The 20278-nt window shown below is 38.9% G+C and overlaps 2 protein-coding genes across 2 annotated transcripts; one reads left to right on the top strand and one right to left on the bottom strand.

Moving 5' to 3' along the window:
• Positions 1 to 3825: 3825 nt before the first annotated feature.
• TRMT61B (tRNA methyltransferase 61B) lies at positions 3826 to 13189 on the top strand. Its single transcript, XM_060754122.2, has 7 exons — positions 3826 to 4585; positions 7277 to 7379; positions 9089 to 9279; positions 10364 to 10455; positions 12153 to 12379; positions 12720 to 12791; positions 12968 to 13189. Exons 1-7 carry the CDS (start codon positions 4049 to 4051, stop codon positions 13033 to 13035), a joined length of 1290 nt encoding a protein of 429 aa, XP_060610105.2. The 5' UTR covers positions 3826 to 4048; the 3' UTR covers positions 13036 to 13189.
• A 53-nt stretch (positions 13190 to 13242) lies between these two features.
• Positions 13243 to 19589, bottom strand: SPDYA (speedy/RINGO cell cycle regulator family member A). The gene is made up of 6 exons (XM_060778314.2): positions 19358 to 19589; positions 18684 to 18742; positions 16830 to 16915; positions 15319 to 15490; positions 14245 to 14533; positions 13243 to 13356 (listed from the first exon to the last, which is right to left on the bottom strand). The coding sequence occupies exons 1-6, from the start codon at positions 19578 to 19580 to the stop codon at positions 13271 to 13273; spliced, it is 915 nt and encodes a 304-aa protein (XP_060634297.2). The 5' UTR covers positions 19581 to 19589; the 3' UTR covers positions 13243 to 13270.
• Between the last annotated feature and the right edge of the window lie 689 nt (positions 19590 to 20278).

Raw genomic sequence — 20278 nt, forward strand, 5'->3', positions numbered from 1 at the left:
TGGAATCCTCGGCATGCGAGTGCGGAGAAGAACAAACCACTGACCACCTGCTGCAATGCACCCTGAGCCCTGCCACATGCACAATGGAGGACCTTCTTGCGGCAACACCAGAGGCACTCCAAGTGGCCAGATACTGGTCAAAGGACATTTAACCAACTACCAAGTTTGCAAAATATGTGTTTTGTTTTTTTAATCTGTGTGTTTGTTTTGCTCTGTTAGAAATGTAATACAATGGTATGGTTGCTGATGACACGATAAATAAAATGGCTGGAATCACTAGGTTGCTGTGAGTTTTCTGGGTTGTATGGCCATGTTCCAGAAACATTCTCTCCTGGTATTTCACCCACATCTATAGCAAGCATCCTTGGAGGTTGTGAAGTCTGTTGCAAACTAGGCATGTGGGGTTTATGTAGCTGTGGAATGTCCTGCGTGGGAGGAAGAACTCTTGTCAGTTTGCAACAGATAGAAAAACCAAATAACAAAAAATAATCAAAGCAGCTGTTTATTCAAAGCCAGAAAAATAGGAACACAGAATACAAATACAGTGAACATGCACAAATTATCTTGAATGCAGGGATGAAGTGAAAAAGTATTTCCATGGGAGTCTCTACAGTTCCTAATTTAACCTGTAATTCTATTCATGTCTAACTAAGCCCAACAGCACACATTCTTCATCCCTGTCTTAAAAATAGTTTGGAACTGGAAGCATCTTCAGCATGGCTAAGCCCTAGAGATCTGTGACTCAGATAAAACTTCTTCAAACAAGCAGAAGTGAATCCTCATCACCCTTCCAAAATAAGTGACTTTTGATGGACTCAACATGCATCAACATGGCAAACAGATCTGATTTCGGTCAATGTGGACTAAAGTTACTTAACATGGCTTTGAACCACATTAAGAAAACTCATCAGAAGCTCAAGAGCTTCCACAAGATTCAGCAGCAAACTGAAGCCCCTTCTACATTGCTGTACAAAATCCATATTATCTGCTTTGAACTGGATTATATGGCAGTGTAGACTCAGGGCCCTTCCATACAGCCATATAACCCAGAATATCAAGGTGGAAAATCCCACAATATCTGCTTTGAACTGGTTATCTGAGTCCACACTGCTATGTATTCCAGTTCAAAGCAGATAATATGGGATTTTTTTTCCAGATATGTAGAAGGGGTCTCATATAATCCAGTTCAAAGCAGTTAATCTAGATTTTATATGGCAAGGTAGAAGGGCCCTCATTTATTTATTTATTTAGAAGTTTTATATACTAGTCTTCTCACCTCCAAGGAGGGACTCAGGCCGGTTCACAACATGTGTTCATATACAGTAATATACAAAACAACACAATGCATCATCATTATACATTAAAATATAAGTACAATAAAAAATCATCATCATAGAATGCAGTTCAAAGCAGATAATATGGATTATCTGATTTGACAATCTGGATTATATGGCAGTGTAGAAGGAGCCCCAGACTTTGGTCCTGGGTAAACGGTTGGGCCAGTTTTAGCAATTCCCATCTCTGAAATACAGCCTACAGAACTTGGTATATGTGGGCAGTTACTCAAATAAGTATTAACCAGGAATGACCCCGCTTAGTTTCCAAAATCAGTCAGTATCTAGTGTCTTTAAGAACAGTGCTATCTCTTTAAAGTGTGAATATTTGAAGTTTAAATCCACATTAGAGGTGGTTTAGCAATGCTACCTCTAAATACAGCACTTGGTATTTATTGGGGACCTTCCAGTCACCTGCCAAATTATGGTGACAATATTAATGTCACAGGGTTTCCTTAGGCCCCATTTACACTGCCATATAAAATCCAGGTTATCCGATTTGGATTATATAGCAGTATAGATTTATAATCCAGTTTAAAGCAAATAATGTGGATTATTTTTTATCTGCCATTTCCTTTCTCTGAAATACAGCCTGCAGCCTCTGGCATTTGTTGGTGGTCTCTTATCCAGCCATTAATCAGGGCCAGTCCTGCTTAGTTTTGAAGATCTAACATGATCTTTAAGGTATTCAGGTCCTTTGAAGAGTATAAGCTCTCTTTAAAGTGAGAATGTTTAAACCTTAAACCCACACTTTGGAAGGAAACACACACAAATTCTTCTCTTAGCTTTACATCTCCCTGTTATTGCAAATATTTAATTCTCTGTTTTGCATTCATTGCAGCCTTGGAGTCAATAGCAAAGAGCCCAATTACTCTTCCAGGAGCAGATTCCATTGCCGCCTATATTCATGGGAAGAAAGGCGGGGTAAAAAGAAATGTTTTTAAAAGGACGTATAACTACTGCTGGCGAATCCTCGGACTGCCCAGTTGCAGGCGGGCAACCACGTGGATTAGAACGAGACCATGCGATCGTCGCAGGTTATAGACGTCATAGAACTCTTCGCCCTTCCTAGAGTGAAAGCTTCAATGGTTCTATCTTTACACGTCCGGTCCCCATTGGAACACCCTATTTCTTAGCCAGAGAAGCCTCAAAAGAGCCAAGAGTGAGAGAATAGCTTTCCTTTCCTTTCCTTGAACGTCTTATAAAATCAAGTTAATAATAATAATAATAATAATAATAATAATAATAATAATAATAATAATGGAACTTTGAAAAAGGAGACAGAGGGCCTGATTCTTGCAGCCCAAGAACAAGCCATTCAAACCAATGCCATCAAAGCCAGAATTGAAAGGTTGACAACAGATCCCAAATGTAGACTCTGCAAGGAAGCAGATGAAACAATAGATCACATCCTCAGCTGCTGCAAGAAGATTGTGCAGACTACAAGCAGAGGCATAACACCGTTGCTCAGATGATTCATTGGAACTTGTGCCACAAATACCATCTGCCTGCGACAAGGGACTGGTGGGATCACAAGCCGGAAAAAGTTACAGCAAATGAGCACGTCAAGCTACTCTGGGACTTCCAGATTCAGACAGACAGAGTTTTGGAGCACAATACTCCTGATCTCACGATCGTGTTAAAAAACAAAGTATGGATTGTTGATGTTGCAATCCCAGGTGACTGCAGGATTGAAGATAAACAACTAGAAAAGCTGACACAATATGATGATATGAGGACTTAAAGATCGAACTGCAAAGACTCTGACACAAACCAGTCAAGGTGGTCCCAGTGGTGATCGGCACACTGGGTGCAGTGCCTAAAGACCTTGGCCTGCACTTAAACACAATTGGTGCTGACAAAATTACTATCTGCCAGTTGCAGAAGGCCACTTTACTGGGATCTGCACATATTATTTGCCGATGCATCACACAGTTCTAGACACTTGGGAAGGATACAGCAGCCAGCAGAGTGATCTTGCCTGCTGTTGTGTTTCAAATAATAATAATAATAATAATAATAATAAATATGAAGACACTGATGGAGAAATGAGAATAAGCATATGTTGTCACCGAGATCTTGCCTGCAAAAAGATCTGTGGTTTGATAGCACCACTTAGTTCCTTAAGGAGGGAAATAAAACAAAGAACTAACAGGGAACATACAGTTTCCTTGGTCAAGGAATACTCAAAAGGGGTTCTACCAGCCCCTTCCTCTGTAGCATTAGCTTCCATGGACTAAACAGGCTGATCCTGATTATCAATGATATCTAGTCCAACAATTTACAGCATTTACAACATTTATAAATTTATAACAATTTATAACCATTTATAGCAAGGCAAAAACATTGTTTTGATTCCTCCCTCCTCCTCCCCCCCCCCCCCCCGCGTTTTGAGCTGCAAATTGGAGCCGGAAGTGTGAGGCTCATTCAAATTCCCTTAGACCTCTTTTTTTTCGGATTGGGCTGAGCAGTGGCTGATGTCAGTGAGTGGGCGGGGCTTTAACCAGATTTCGGGACTGTCTAATAAGAGCCGGGGAGAAAGAGAGAGAGAGTCAAACAGCGATCCTTGGAACTTGTTTTCGGGTTGGCTAGAGACACCTCTGACGTCAGGAAGTGGGCGTGGTTTTAACCCAGCGGCAACATTCCCGCGTCTGTCTCTCATTTGCGAAATTGCTTTCGGTGGGAGCGCATCGCTGTTACGGCCATCCGATGCTATGCGGGGCTGGCTGCGGAGGCTGGGCTCGCCTCTCTGCGGGAGGAGCGGCCTCGCTTCTCGGATCTTTGGCTTTGAGAAGAGCCCTTGGCGAGGCTTCTCCGGAGGAAGCAGCGATGGGCCTGAATCCGACTGGAGACGCCGGAGAAGAAGACCGCTGTCTCCGTTGGAAAGGCTGAGCCGGCTGCTCCCCGAGGAGCTCCTCTCCCCCGAGGTCCAAACCTTGCGGGGCGAACAGCCGGAGCCCGAGGGAACCCCGAAGGCGCCTCCGAAGGACATTCCCTTCCAGCTCGGGGAGCTGGTGCTGGCCGAGATCCGGCGGAGGCGGACTGGGGAGTTCAAGAGGCTATGGCGCCTGGCGCCGGCAGAGGGCGCCCTGAACAGCACCTGGGGGGCCGTCCCGCACCGAGAGATCCTGGGCAAGCTCCCCGGGCAGTTGCTGCGGACCTCGGCCGGGCAGTGGCTCCGCGTCCGGAGGCCCACCCTGGAGGAGTTCGTGCTGCTCATGAAGAGGGGGCCCACCATCGCCTACCCTAAGGTTGTCCTCCAGGCGTGGGCAAACTGTCACTCAAAGGGGAGGAGGCGGGGCTTGGGGGTTCTACATGCTATAGACCAGGCTTGTGCCCAGGCGGTGGGCGGGGCTTCGCGCTCTTGCTCAAACGGGGAGGAGGCGGGGCTTGGAGGTTTTACATGATATAGAGCAGCCTTGGGGCAAACTTGGGCCCTCCAGGTGGTTTGGACTTCAACTTCTACAATTCCTAACAGTCGGCAGGCTGTTAGGAATTGTGGAAGTTGAAGTCCAAAACACCTGGAGGGCCCAAGTTTGCCCAAGCCTCTTCTAATCCAAATAAAACATTGTAATATTTAACACATATTTTTCTAATAATAATATAAATTAGTATTATTAGAATAATAAGTTGAAAAAGATACCCCCAAAAGGCCATCCGGTCCAGGAAGACACCTTCAAAGCACTCCCAACAGATGGCCAGTCAGCCTTTGGCCCCATTTACTCTGCTATATAACACTACATAACACTGTTTTTGTTCCTGGGTTATAAGTATTCTATCAGCAATACAACATTGGTTCTATCATTAAATCCTAACCGGTTCCATCATCAAAAGCATGAGAAGAGTATTAAACAGCAAAAAACTTTTGTTTTTTGTGGTCATCCCGCATCCACTTTCAAAGTAAGTACCATACATGTATGCCTGCCATACATGCAGGTAAAACATCAGGAGAGAATGCTTCTAGAACATGGCCATACGGCCTAAAAAACCTACAACAACCCAGTGATTCTGGCCATGAAAGCTTTCGACAACAATTATAGTTTAGTGAGGTGCCAGCACTCTTTGGCAGAAAGAGCTAAAGACCTCCACATTTATTTATCGTATCAGTAGCAAACTGAGGGTGAAGTTATCAGTGTGAGACCCTGGGGTCTACGCGCAGCGGAGTTGAGGTTACTAGATCACACAGACACAAAACAGGACTCTGCAGTCTGCCAGTTTTGAAAATAACAAAGTTTACTTAGTACATCCATCTCTATACGTCTACTTCTCAGCGGGCTACATCATGAACCACAACGCACAGCACAAAACAGTATTCAGAACATTTGCTTATCAGTTTCACTTTGTAAGCCGGCAACTCCCCAATTCTTCCCAGACAGAGAAAACTTGTTATCTTACTTCTGTCAAGGTCTTTTCTTCTCTGCCTCTCTGTCTCTTACAACAACAATTCCAGCATACCATTGAACATAACTGAATCCATCTTGAATACATATTTTAACCCATCTTGAATTACATATTAATCACGTTGAAAAACATTCATACCTTCAATAATTCTGACAGAAGTTGTAATGTATTTTAAAAGCACAAAGTTTAAAAACTTGGCATTATATTAAATGTTCTTTAACCAGGAGCTAGCCACTTGGAGTTCCTCTGGTGTTGCTTTCAGAAGGTCCTCCATTGTGCATGTAGCAGACCGCCATAGAGCCATGAGAGTTAAAGTGGTGTTGAAATGCATTAGTTCAACAGTGTAGGTGCACCCCTGGAAACCTTTCTTACCAGTTTTTATTGAGGGTTTTCACTCTTATAAACCCATGGGCATCGTAAATGGTGATCCATGTCTTAATGTCCTCCAAACATGCTATTTCATTCATATCAGCAATAACTCCCTGCTGAAGAAAATGCGTTATTCTTAAGTAGTAATCAATACTTCGCTTCTTCTTTTTTTCGTGTCAGGAGTGAATGGAGAAACTGCAAGTCATTCCTGGTGTGAGAGAATTGGCTGTCTGCAAGGGGACACCCAGATGTTTTGATGTTTTACCATCCTTGTGGGAGGCTTCTCTCATGTCCCTGTATGGGGAGCTGGAGCTAACAGAGGGAGCTCATCCGCACGCTCCCCATATTCGAACCTCTGACCTGTCAGTCTTCAGTCCTTCTGGCTCAAGGGTTTAACCCATTGCGCCACCGGGGGCTCCTGCAGTACTTAGCATTAAAACAGTGGTTCTCAACCTGTGGGTCCTCAGATGTTTTGGCCTTCAACTCCCAGAAAGCCTAACAGCTGGTAAACTGGCTGGGATTTCTGGGAGTTGTAGACCAAAACACCTGGAGATCCACAGGTTGACAACGACTGAATTAAAACCTATTTAAGGCACACCTTCATATATACAGGGTTAGTCAAAATGCATAGGCCAATCTGCCATTCAATTGAATGGCAGATTGGCCTATGCATTTTGACTAACCCTGTATAATCACTGGGTTCAGGGATGGAGGACCTTCAAAAGTGGATAAAGTGCAAATAAAGGAACACTACTTGTTAACTGACAGAGGACCCCTTTAGCAATGTCTAGGACTTCTGGCAGAACTCTGTGGTTGGTGTCTAGCAGAAATTGACCATAGAATTGCATTAAAGGACTCGGGAGTTTACAAGGGAGAGTGTATTAACCAAAGTCATATTAATCAAACCCGAAAAGTAAAAGCCACAAATCTGTGGAGCCAACTGCACTTAGGTGAGAATAGGTCCTATTGATTCTAGTAGACATGCATCAAAACATACCTCAGCATTTAATCCATTTATACAAATTGCATTTGTGTGTGGACCACGGCCCAAATTCCACCGAGGATCTGTTTTGTCTTACCTGCCTGGATGTGTAAAAACAGTCAAATACTGTTCAATTGGCAGTTTATATGTGCTTAAGTATTCCTTTGTTCTTTGTTCTTCAAATCTCTAGGACATTAACACAATGCTTCTGCTAATGGATACCAGCCAAGGAGATACAGTGCTGGAAGCTGGCTCTGGGTCTGGTGGTATGAGTTTATTTCTATCAAGAGCAGGTAAAATGCTAGAGATTTCAGGGAAAATATAGATTCTGATGCAAATACGGCACTGTTAATTAATTTGATGAGATCTTTGGCATTATAGTTTCATAACTGAAAATTCGGTACAATTTTTAGGAGTAAAGCTTTTAAAAAATCAAGGTCGAGTCTCTTTGCCTATAGTTTGAATCTGTTGCTTTATATCTGGAGCAACCAACAACAAGCTTGTTTCCTCCTCAATATGACATACTGTCAAATGTTTAGACATGGCTATCATGCTCTGGCCCGACCTATGCAGGCTTTTTGTTGGTTACAGGTGAAAATTTGGATGCCATGGAACACGAACAGTATTCGAATAGCATCAATAAGTTGACACTAGAGGAGTTGAGTGTGTGATGAGTCTCATAGATCTCATCACACTAGAGAATGAATCCACTTTAAATTCGGTTGCTGCCTCCTGCAGAATTCTGGAGTTTGTAGTTTAGGGAGAAGCCTTTAACAGCCTCACTAAACTACAAACCCCAGAACTGTGCAGGAGGCAGAAACTGGATTTGAAGTGGATTCATTCTCTAGGGTGATGAAGTAGAATGGGACCTATTCTCACCTAAGTACAGTTGGCCTTAACCTTTATGAGTTTGATTAATATGAATTTGCTTCATACCTCTACCTTGGAAACTTCAGGTCATTTATTTATTATTTGTTTACTTCATTTCTATCCTAAGGAGCCCCTGGTGGCGCAGTGGGTTAAACCCCTGTGCCGGCAGGACTGAAGAACGACAGGTCGCAAGTTCGAATCCGGAGAGAGCGCAGATTAGCTCCCTCAATCAGCTCCAGCTCTTCATATGGGGACATGAGAGAAGCCTCCCACAAGGGTGATAAAACATAAAAAAAAAAAAAATCCGGGCGTACCCTGGGCAACGTTCTTGCAGATGACCAATTCCCTCACACCAGAAGCGACTTGCAGTTTCTCAAGTCGCTCCTGACATGATAAAAATTCTATCCTGCCTTTCTTGACTGGAAAGGGGACTCAAGGAGGCTTGCAGATTTAGTCCAAGTCTATGGTCAAACCACAGAATTCTTCCAGAAGACTTAGACATTGCTAGGAAGGTGCTCTGTCAGTTAACAAGTAGTGTTCCTTTATTTGCAGTTTAGCAAAGGTATTTAAATCCAGTTATTTAATTAGTCAAAATTCAGTCATTCACTAACAGAGCAGTTTGGTGTATATTTATTTTGAAAGAGAAACGTGTTATTAAAAGATATGAGTGTTTAGGACTGCAGCCTAAAATATATGTAATCACTTGATAATCCAATGTATTGTCATTTGACAAGAGATGAAATAACTGGAAACAATTTTGCAACCATATGGCACCTATTTTTTCTTATATTTCATAACTCTTTTGATCATAAATGTTTGGTAATTACATGATTTTTGGAGTAACCTTCTTTAATCTATTTGTTCAGTTATTCTTCTGATCAAATTAACTATAAGGTTTCTGTTTAGAATATTACTTTCAGGAAGGGCAATTCTTCTCTATTTGTATTAATTTTCTAATGGGATTAACAAGGCAGTGTATTCTATAATTGTTAATTGTACAAAACTTTCACAGCTGTGTTAAACATTGTTCTTTTACGTTTGGAGGAAAGTTTATTTCTGATATTATTTAGTCATGTTTCATAAAAAGATAAAGACAATGATCAACTTTAATTCTATCTTGTTTTGTTTTCAGTTGGCCCACAAGGGCGTATTATAAGTTATGAAATCAGGAAGGATCATCATAAAGTGGCAAAGAAGAACTACCAGACCTGGTGTGATGCATGGAGAATAGGGCATACTGTGGAGTGGCCAGATAATGTGGACTTCATTAATGCAGACATATTGACAGCAGCGGAGGATTTGAAAGCTATCACATTTGATGCAGTATGTATTTGTGTCTTTTCCCAAGTGTATAATCATCTTGATTTTACCCTGTGTTAGATAACATCTGGAGTTTCTTCTTCAAGGTATATGTCAGTGGTTCTCAACCTGTGCGTCCCCAGGTGTTTTGGCCTACAACCCCCAGAAACCCCAGCCAGTTTACCAGCTGTTAGGATTTCTGGGAGTTGAAGGCCAAAACATCTGTAGACTCACAGGTTGAGAATCACTGGTATATGTGAACAGCAGACTGGTTCTGATTCACCATGGCAGAATTTGTAGTTGGTCCAGAGCAGCAGTATTTTGGATCAGCACTGGATTTTATGACCTGTGTAGATGGGTCCCAAAAGATCAAGCACTATTGTGGCAGCTTTGTTTAAACTCCCCTAACTGCAACATCTTCTCCCTTCAAACGCACTGACAAAATACTGATTTTTATTTCAAACTAGGGTCCTAGGATCGCTTAATAACTTTGTGTTCCATTTTTAATATATTGTACTCTTTCTAATGCCCATTGAATAGCATTCACAGTACTGACAAATGCAGCCGACTGCATGTGATTTGTTCCTTTTAAAATATATCAACAGCAAAAGAACATTTCTTCCAGTCTTTTAAAGTCCAGGCTAGATTCAGTGCAAAGGAGCTCTTCTTGGAATACTTTACCACATCAGCTTTGAAAGAAAGGCTCCAAATACATTCCAGCACTGTCCTGACAATCAGCCACATGCCTAAGTAAGACATATCAACAGAAGTAATGACTGAGGGTGAATCTACACTGTTCTATGTCCCATGATCCTATCCCAGATTATCTGCTTTAAACTGAATTATATGGGTCAAATAATCTGGGATCATAGGATAACCTGGGTTCAGATTCAGGGGTCTAGGGCAGTGTAGATACAACCTAAATGACTTCTGGACACTAAAAATGTAATTGCCTGGTCCTGAATACCCACCCTGTTGGACATTATAGTTTGTGATCTTGTTGGCATAAACTTTAAAGTGATCCATTTAAAAATATGTGCAGTAGGACTACATTATAACTAGTTATAGTCTCCTTTAACTGTCACTAAAATATATATTTCTTCCTTAGATAGCTTTGGATATGTTGCTCCCCCAGAATGCTTTGCCTACAGTTATCCCAAACCTTAAACAGGGAGGTGTTTGTACAGTATATCTTGCAAAGTAAGTATTTGTTTTTCCCATTGACAACTTCATACCCAGGTCTTCAGTGGTTACTTTCTTAGCTAAGTTTATAAATAATTGTTATAACACAAAAAAGTATTAACTCCAGTTTTCCATGGTATTAATGGTAGGAGCTGTGGCTTGATCACTGCTTACAAACCAGGATATCAAATCAGAACCAGATCCTAGTTTGTAAGCAACATTTCAACCATAATATCTTCAAAGATGCGTGTAGAAGAGGAACAGCAAGAATGGGCATTAGCACGAAAGGCTTATTCTTCACTGATATACCAAGGATTATCATACCTAGATTATTTTAGGTTAACATCTGAAATGGCAGTCTAGTAATGGTTTTGTAATAAATGTAGAGTTTTTGCTTAGGCTTCTTAAACATTGTAAACACTTTAGTTTTTGTACAATTAAAAAATGTTTTGAGCTGGGTTGTTGTGTTTTCCAAGCTGTATGGCCATGTTCCAGAAACATTCTATCCTCATAGATTGTGAGGTCTGTTGGGAACTAGCGAAATGGGGTTTATATATCTGTGGAATGTCCAGGGTGGGAGAAAGAACTCTTGTCTGTTGGAGAGAAGTATGAATGTTTCAACTGGCCACGTTGATTAGCATTTAATGGCCTAGCAGTTTTCAAGGTGTGGCTTCTTAAATAACAGCATATTATTTGAGAACATAGAAATGCTGGACCACTCTAACAACTACCATGTCAGACTACACAGAGAAGCCATCGAAATCCACAAGCATGTGAACAATTTCAACAGAAAGGAGGAAACTATGAAAATGAACAAAATCTGGCTACCAGTATTAAAAACTCTAAAATCATAACAGTAAATAAAGAACAGCATTCAAAAACAGGGGAACTCTAGACAAAAAGCAACCAGGGACAGCTAATCACCTCTCAACAAAGGATTCTCCCAGCCAGTAAGAAGCCACACCTTGAAAACTGCTAGGCCATTAAATGGTAATCAAGGTGGCCAATTGAAACATTCACACCTATCTCCAACAGACAAGAGTTCTTTCTCCCACCCTGGATATATATAATCCCAATTTTCCTAGTTTCCAGCAGCCCTCACAACCTGTGAGGATGCCTGGCATAGATGCAGGTGAAACGTCAGGAGAGAATGCTTCTGGAAAATGGCCTTACAGCTCAAAAAACTTACAACAACCCAGTGATTCCAGCCACGAAAGCCTTTGATAATACAGGGTTAGTCAAAATGCATAGGCCAATAAGCCATTCAATTGAATGGCTTATTGGCCTATGCATTTCGACTAACCCTGTACAATGAGCAGTTCTAAATGTAAAGAGAAAGGAAGTGTGTAAATGAGTAATACCATAATTGAAACAAGCCCAATCAGTTACGCATCAGATTATTATCTATGACTTTTCACATCTTTGTTAAATATTCATATTTTATAGTCTGAGCTCTTTGGTTGAACTAACTCTTGTATTTCAGTCAAGAGACCCCTTTTAATCTGTATAAGTTTTTGGGTGTTGGGATAGCTAGACATTTCATTTTGGCTTAAGATCTAAGCCTGCAATCTTGCATGCATTTATTTAAACTAAATGGGGTGGGATTAACCTGGTCATATTATTGGGCTTCTGGGTAAACTGTTGCATATTACTTGCATAGATAGATAGATTGATATATTCATCTGCAATATGTATGACATTAATTCTTCTTCAAGCATCACCCAGGTTGTTGATCTGTTGGAAGTAATCCGAACCAGCAAATTAAACCTTTTTTGTGAAAGAATAGTAGAAGTGACACACAGAGACTGGTTGGTAATTCCAAATTCGTGGAGAAATGGTAACATTTTCCAAAACAGTGAAGAATCAAAGCCAGATTTCGATGATGAATTGGATGGCCATGATGAAAATAATGATCCTTCTGCAGAAGAGAAAGAGCACGATGGTAGGGAACACATTTGAATAAGCTCTTATTTTGTTATTGTAAATACTGCACTATATGTGAACCTTAATGTAAAATACAAGTTCCCTGACCACTAGCAATATGTTGCTGGATTTGTAGTCTGAATGCATCACATTCGTCTTTGAGAGACTGGTGTTTGCTGTTGTTTATCACTGAGGGGTAAAAGATGTGTAAGAGCATAAATATCTCCCTTAATGTGGAGAATAGGAAGAAGGGTAAAGATATAGAGGAAACTTAAGAATCCATCCCCCCAAATACTATTAAACTTGTATGCATTGGAATTAAAGGTGTCAGACAAGTATCTATTTTCATTTTATTTCAGAGTCTTTTGTTTCTGACGGCACAAAACCACCTTACATTGCTAGACCTTATCCATGGCAAACCGGTCACACAGGTAAGAACGGCACAGCAAGTATTGTATAAGATATGCATTCATTACTACTGCTATGTTTTTATAATCCTTGTTATTTTTTGAAACAGAGAAATGTAAAACATAAAACCTTATGTCACAAGACTACTTCTGAATTATATTACTAATACTTGTATTTTTTTTTCTTCCTTCCAAACCAGCATTTCTTGTCAAATTGCGGAAGTTTAATCCAGCATATTCAAATGATGTTCCAAATGCTACGTGCTAGTTTGAAGAGTGCACTTCACTGGAATTAAAACTGTAATTATTTATTGCCTATCCAGTTTGGAAAAACCCAGTCCTTATTTATACGGACTAAATTTTTGATACTATATGTTTCAATGAAATATATCATTTTAAAAATAAACTTAAGACAACAAATACTTTGAAATGTATCTTCTGTTTCATTCCCAAAATTAATGGTATATTCCAGTAATTTCCAAATGTGTTGGATGAGGTGTTTTCTATTCTTCATTTCCAGTAAACCAGTCCATGGATCTGTCTTTACTTGGGCAAATATTCTTACTTCCTTTGTTTTGGTTGTTACCATCTATGAAAAAATGGGGAAAGAAATACACACACTGAAAGTATATAGGATATGCATCTGACCCAAGTATAGTCAAAATACAATATTCATTGCTATCCCTTGTGAATAATAAGGGAGTGGTAGTATATTTTTAAAATGTATCCAACAATATATCTATTTAGGAAAAAACAGACACAAAAATCTAAGTAATTTTTCTGCTTTTTACAAAACCCAGAATGGACTTGGGAGTTTAGAAAAAAGATTAAATTTTCAGATTGGAGTGTGATGTCATGATTAATCTACCAGACTAGTTCTTAGTATATTTACGTGTTGATCAGCACTTTCCCATATAAGTCACTGGATGATTTAAGGCCAGTCAGTTTCCCCTTCTCAGTCAGGCCCAAATGGCTGTGAGGGAAGAGGAGAATTGTGTACATTGCCTTGAGCACATTGTTAGAAAGGAGACATATAAATGTAGCAAATTAATAAACATGACATAATTACTGCTTCCTGCTAAATTGTTGCTTATAAAAAAGGGTTTGTAGAAAGTGATATTTATAATAATAACAATTTTTAAACTTTATATCCTTCCACCATCTCCCCGGGTGGCTCACAAAAGCACTTAAAAGTGCCACACGTATAAAATACACAATACATAAGTGTATAAATGATGACAACATTTACACAGCAATTTAACATTAAAACATCACATAATAGATTTAAAATTTCATAAAACACAACAGTATCTGCAGATAAAAATGGCTATCTACAAGTATCAATCCAAAGTGCCGGAGTCAAGCATTAAACCATTAAAATTCTAATCAATGTTAATGGCCTGTTTAAAAAGCCATTGATGTATCTCATGTACAATTTCTATTTGCAAAAGTGGAATTTAGAATGCTCACATCATACCTTGAAAATAACCTTGAGGTTCAAGAAGATTTTTAACAGATGAAAGAGAGTCTTCCATTCCCTGAGGTATGTGTTCCTCCGTCATTTCCAGACTGCCATTGGAGGAAGAGGAGGACAATCCCAGCCTTATAGATCTTGTTTTCTTCCCACAAAGCAAACAGTCTGCAGGAGTGGCATTAGGTCCTTGAGGCATCTGTACTCCATTGCGATTGTTGTTTCTTGTGGCTCCACTATGATGTATTGAACGTTCCCGCTGCCATATGTAATGTGTTGAGGCAATAGCCATTACCTAAATTAGAGAATCTTAGCTCTGAAATGAAGTTATATCAGAACAGACCACAAGTAAAAACTGCATTCAAATCATCAAGCCCAGCTGCCAAGAGAACAGAATCTTTCTGGTGTCAAAACCAGACATTTATTGTGAGACTTTTTAACACACTGCAAACACTCATTTTTCAGCTACTGGGAGGAAATCTAATTAGGGCTAGTTTACAACATATTTTTCCTCTTTTCTGTTAAAGTAATTGGAAAGCTGTATCTGGTCCCCACAGAAGTCATTTTCCCTCCCTCAACGTTTTATATAGGACATGTAAGTTTTTCTAGGCGGCACTTTGGGACAAAACAATTTCTTGAAAACAATTGTAATTTTTTTGTTTTGACCCTGAGTGGCAGGCCCGTAGCCAGGATTTCGATTTTGGGGGGGGGGGGCAAGCTCCCCTCTGGCTACATGCCTGCTGAGGGATGGGAGGAAGGTAAACATGGGGAAATATCTTCTGCACCCCATAGATATCATTTTGCCTTTTCGTGGGTAAGAAAGTGACCCCTTGAGAGGCCGTATACAATATGGTCTGCACTTTGTCTTCTCCTGCATTGCAGAGGTGACTGGGGGTAGATGTCTCATAGTAAATATTTCAGCCACTTACCATAATTTAGTGCATGCTTAAAATAGTTTCTTTATATAGTTTGCAAAAAATATACAAAGGCTTAATTGCAAAAATAGAGGAGAATTTTAAATTCATTTTCTCTTATCTAGCTATCTATCTACCTGTCTCTATATAAAATATATCCCCTTACCTCCTCACAGCAGCGTCTGCTCACAATAGCCCTGTAGTCCATCTTGCTCCAGAGTTCATCCCTTAGAACTAAGAAATCTGGGAAGAGCTTCCGCCACGATTTCCCTAATGCCCATGGAAAAATCTCATATTTTGACTCTTCATCATCTTCTTCAACCGTATTTGCCAGGTACCTACAATTGACGCGTACTTAAATCTGGCTTCATGTCAGATTGATTCCACAAAATTTCTTTTATTTATCTTAGCCTAACAACAAACACCTAGAACGTAAAACTAAAGATTTCAGACTTCTGAAAAGTTCAAATTACATTTAAATAAATGAAGTTTTTAGCACTTGCAGGCTTGAAAATGTATCACTGCCCTTATTATTTTTGTATATTTTGTGAATTTCTTGCAAAATAAACAAAAACAATATATTTTTAGTAGCATCAAGCATTTCTTTCTATTTATAACACGCCTAAGCCTTGTAACTATTTGTTTGAAAACTAAGCTACATTCTTTAGTCCAATCAAAAAAGTTGAAGATTAGAGACACTTTGGGTTTTTTTTTCTTTTATAACCAAGGGAGAAGCCATTTGAGGCTGTAGGAAGCAAGGTGACTTGAGAGAGTGTGTCGACTGTAGAATTAATGCAGTTTGACACCACTTTAATTTCTATGGATCAGTGCTATAGAAGCATGAGAATTGTAGTTTTACAAGATAGTTAGCCTTCTTTGCCAATTAGTGCTGGTGCCTCTCTAAACGACAACTCCCAAACTTCCATAGCATTGAGCTATGGCAGTTAAAGTATCAAAGTGCATTCATTCTACAGTGTAAATGCACCCACTATCTAAACAAAGCATCATAAGCCAAGTTTCTGACTGCAACAACGCACTATTCAAGTGCCAAGCACTGTTGCAGAAGCTCTATCTTATCAATGGTAAAACTATCGGCATTTTAAAAGAGGACTTCAAGAAAAAATAACTTGTCTAAAACTTTGCTAGAGTTCCCAACAATATCCTATTCCCACCATATGGTCTTTTTTGAACAGCCTGAGTGCCCCTCTATTGTTATGTTTTATTGAAGTTCATTTTTTGTTTTATTCACTTTTCCGTTTCTGCAAAAATCAACTATAGGTTATTGTAAATATTGATTATGTAACCTTGAATCAAAAGTATTGTCGAAGGTTTTCATGGCCGGAATCCATGGGTTGTTGTAGGCCATAGATGCAGGCAAAACGTTAGGAGAAAAATTGCCTCCAGAACATGGCCATATAGCCCGGAAAAACCTACAACTTGGATCAAAACTTTGGCTTAAATTCAACACATAGCATGTGACATTAGTTCTGGACAAAGTAGACTTAAAGAATCATGTTCTGTCTAATTTTAGCTAACAATCAGATTTAGGACATTATAATCTGTAAACCTGAAAAAAAGATCCTGTACTAATAATTTCTTCAATGCATCAGAGATGTTTTTAACTGCCTCTCTCAAGGAATAAAACTTTGTCACTTATGTTGTAATCAGAGTACTTACAGAGCCACAAAGAAATTGAGCCTGGTATGTTCATTTATACTGTAGCCGGCTCTCTTGAAATAAACAAAAGTCATTGCCAATAGGTACTGTTGAGAAAGATAAAATATTTATGCCCCCATTTTCAATTACTTTTTTTAGGATAACAAAACACCTCTTAATCAATTGGTGACATTAACACAAAAAGCACATAACTAATTTATATTAATTTAATTTGGTATAGATAATCAGACCTTAAAGGTGGCAACTATGGCTCTTCAGATGCTTTTGACTTACAGCATGTATTAGGCACAGCCAACATATGGGTGAAACCTAAAAACATCTGCAGGCCCATAATTATGTAGTATGTTGACATGGTCTCTTGTCATTAAACTGTTAAAATAAAATATCTAGAGATTTGAATGGCTTATTTGCAGTAAGGTGTAACAGGTCATTGCTTGGCAGGAAGATTTGTAAACTCTTTGAACCATAACAAGGGCCCAAGCTAAAATGTTAAAAAGAAATGTAAATACACAAAAAGGGAGCCACCCCTCCCTCAACTCTATAACATCAGAAACATAGAAGCTATACAAACTGAAATCCATTGAAAACCAAATGGAATAACAATATTTTAATTTCTACAACTAAAACCGTCTTAACATTTTGATTGTTAATCTTTTTAATTGTTTTGGAAACCACATTGGGTCTCACTCTGGAAGAAAGATGACATAGAAATGGAGAAGATAATAATAATAATAATAATAATAATAATAATAATAATAATAATCAGCTAATTTAGGACAAATTCTATACCTAAAGAGGCAAAACTAGTTTGGACCAAAATCCAACCATGTTCTTTTAAATCCAATGTCAGCATAACCAGGGTTTTCTTCATCTTCCCCTACAGTATTTCATGGCACCAAAAAACTTCCAGAGCTAGCTGTTAAAGTACATGAGCCTTGTCATGTTTTTTGAATGCCTGGGCAGGAAAATGGCAATGGCAGTTCTTTGGACACTTCCCCCCAAAAAAGACTACTGAGAAAGTGGAGAGAGGGGACAATGCTCCTTTTAGGTTCTCCCAGGGAGGACTAAGCTGTTGCATTTCACCACTGTTCTCAAAGAAGGGGGTGGTTCCTTTTATATATATATATAAAGAGGTAATACTATACTTTAACTTTTTTCAAAATGGTTTTCACCGTCTCCTAGAATGGCAAAAGGCCTTTTTGAATGTCTGGGTAGGGAAATGGTGGTGGTGGCAGAACCCTAAGCTGACCCTGGTGTTTTCTCACCTCTATGGAATGACTTCCCTTACCCACAAATAATAGCAAAATCCATAATTTGGACCTCAGAACCTACTCTTGCCTTATATATGAAGTTGCTTTATATACAAGTATGTTTAATAGGGTTTTTTTTTTACACCAGGATGCTGTTTCATGTTTGCAAAGTTCAGATCCCATAAGCCTGAACTTTGCCCATTCCAGTTGAAAATCACGCTATAGCATGTGTGTGATGAGGAACTCACATATGCACACACACAGCTGTGAAGTTTGTATCCAAAAAGTACTAAATCCATCTGAACAAATTTTACAGGAATTATAAAAAAAACATGCTGCGGATACGCATTCTTTTGCTATAAAATGCAATTTTTCAAGCCCTGTACCAAAACAATTTGATCTATTTTGATAGTTTTTATCTCTGTGTAATATTCTACTCCTAAACAACCATGTGGTTCCACCTATAAACTCATTTTTCAAATCTGGGAGGATTTCGTACCTTTTGGAAACAACCTCCACAACTAGGCCTGTAATAAAAACAGAAAATCTTTATTTTCTCCCACCTTACAGTTGGAAAGAATTTCATGATAACAACCAGCTTTACCTTGTCTGCAATTTTACAACAACAATCCATCCACAAGAAATCTTGAATTAAATCATCATCTGTAAAATAAAGCAACTATGACATACCAACTATAATCTCTGATAAATCTCAGGAAACATGAGTTTTAAAAATATCTCTAAAAGAAATCAAATTGCATTTAAAATGACAACTGGTTTGGTGCAGAGAAAGTAGCATATCTGTCTGGAAAAAAAGAATTGCTTCATAATAGCTGAAGAAGATTAGGTATAAAGGAAAGAAAAATGGCCAAGTGGAAATATCTATTCATGGGTTATTTATTTTCCTTTCCATTGCTTCACTTCCAGGCAAATCAAAACAACATTTTCCATGAACTCAGAAGTAACTTACAAAACATTTTGCTAGAAGGAATATTCTAACCAGGTTAACAAACAGAAAGAAGTTATATCCCATGAATACTGGATTTTATGTCAGTACCTCATAAAAACCAATATGCTGTAATGAACACAAACTTGGAATGAATGTAGATATTAAAGCTTCAATGCATGCACTTTAGCTGACAGAATAATCTTAGGTTAGTCTTGTCGATCTTTCAAAATACCACTTTCAGTGTTGAGAAGTGCTATTGAAATGCAACAGTGATATAATGCAGATACATATATACCTATACTTTTATGAAATGCATTCTAAAAACCTACCAAATAATTTAAAGAAAGCTGTCATTTCTTGGCGCTGAATAACTAGACAGGAACCTTTTGGCTTGTTATTATTAATGTTTTTCCCACAGGTCTCTTGGCTGTCTTTAAATTTAGGACGTTTAAGGCAAAGGGGGTTTTTTTGCTTGTAGGTTCGGGCTGCACTTGATTTTGCATGCACAGTGATAGTGGAAGGTGTCTGGCAGCAGCTCTGGTTATGTTTCATTTTTCTAAATGATGTTGTCTATTAAGGCAAAAAAAAAATAGGTTAGCCAAATGGAGGGTGAAAAAGGCACAATTCCATCTTAAGGAGATGTAACTATATATCCCCATCCATTAGTGATACTTTTATATACCTTTTTATATACTTTTATATACTGAACAATTTTCATATTGTGTCTGACAATATGACATAGCTGACTTTAACACAATGTTTGCAACTTCAATGCTTCTGATTCAGAAAGGTTTATTTTTGTAGGCATTCATTTTCATAATCTGTTGGCATCCAAAAATAAACTTACATACCTATTAGTAGTAGTGTAGTAGCAGTAGTACCCCACTTTTTATCTCTAAAAAAGAGACTGGGCAGGAGTGGGCAACATTTTTTTTCTGTGAATTACTTGTAGAATCTCAAGATCATTGTTACAGTCTATTGTGTCTTCCTGCTGCTACTATTATCATCAAAACTGTGCTGCCTAAATCCATACCATCTCAGCTTCCAGAAATCACACCACTAGTTTCTTCTGATCTTCACTGTAAAAATCAGGAAGCAACTGTATCACAAAGACTCTTTAAAGTGCCTTTTCTCTTTCCATCAATAAAACCAAATCTTTTGTTTGGTTGCTTGTGCATATTGTCACTTCTTATCTGAATCTTGTCCTTTCGCTGTCCTTCACAGAGCCCTCTGAAATGTTCTGCTCCATC

The sequence above is a fragment of the Anolis sagrei genome, chromosome 1 (assembly GCF_037176765.1).
Source record: "Anolis sagrei isolate rAnoSag1 chromosome 1, rAnoSag1.mat, whole genome shotgun sequence".
Lineage (NCBI taxonomy): Eukaryota > Metazoa > Chordata > Lepidosauria > Squamata > Dactyloidae > Anolis > Anolis sagrei.

Bases quoted from the DNA above. Each gene is read 5' to 3' on its own strand.
- TRMT61B (XM_060754122.2), top strand. From the start codon at position 4,049: ATGCGGGGCTGGCTGCGGAGGCTGGGCTCGCCTCTCTGCGGGAGGAGC. The intron at 9,280-10,363 runs GTATGTATTTGT...TTTCTTCCTTAG, and splicing joins AAGCTATCACATTTGATGCA to ATAGCTTTGGATATGTTGCT. The intron at 12,380-12,719 runs GTAGGGAACACA...ATTTTATTTCAG, and splicing joins AGAAGAGAAAGAGCACGATG to AGTCTTTTGTTTCTGACGGC.
- SPDYA (XM_060778314.2), bottom strand. From the start codon at position 19,580: ATGAAACATAACCAGAGCTGCTGCCAGACACCTTCCACTATCACTGTG. The intron at 18,743-19,357 runs GTAGGTTTTTAG...TTTATTTTACAG, and splicing joins AGCTTTCTTTAAATTATTTG to ATGATGATTTAATTCAAGAT. The intron at 15,491-16,829 runs GTAAGTACTCTG...CGTCAATTGTAG, and splicing joins CTCAATTTCTTTGTGGCTCT to GTACCTGGCAAATACGGTTG.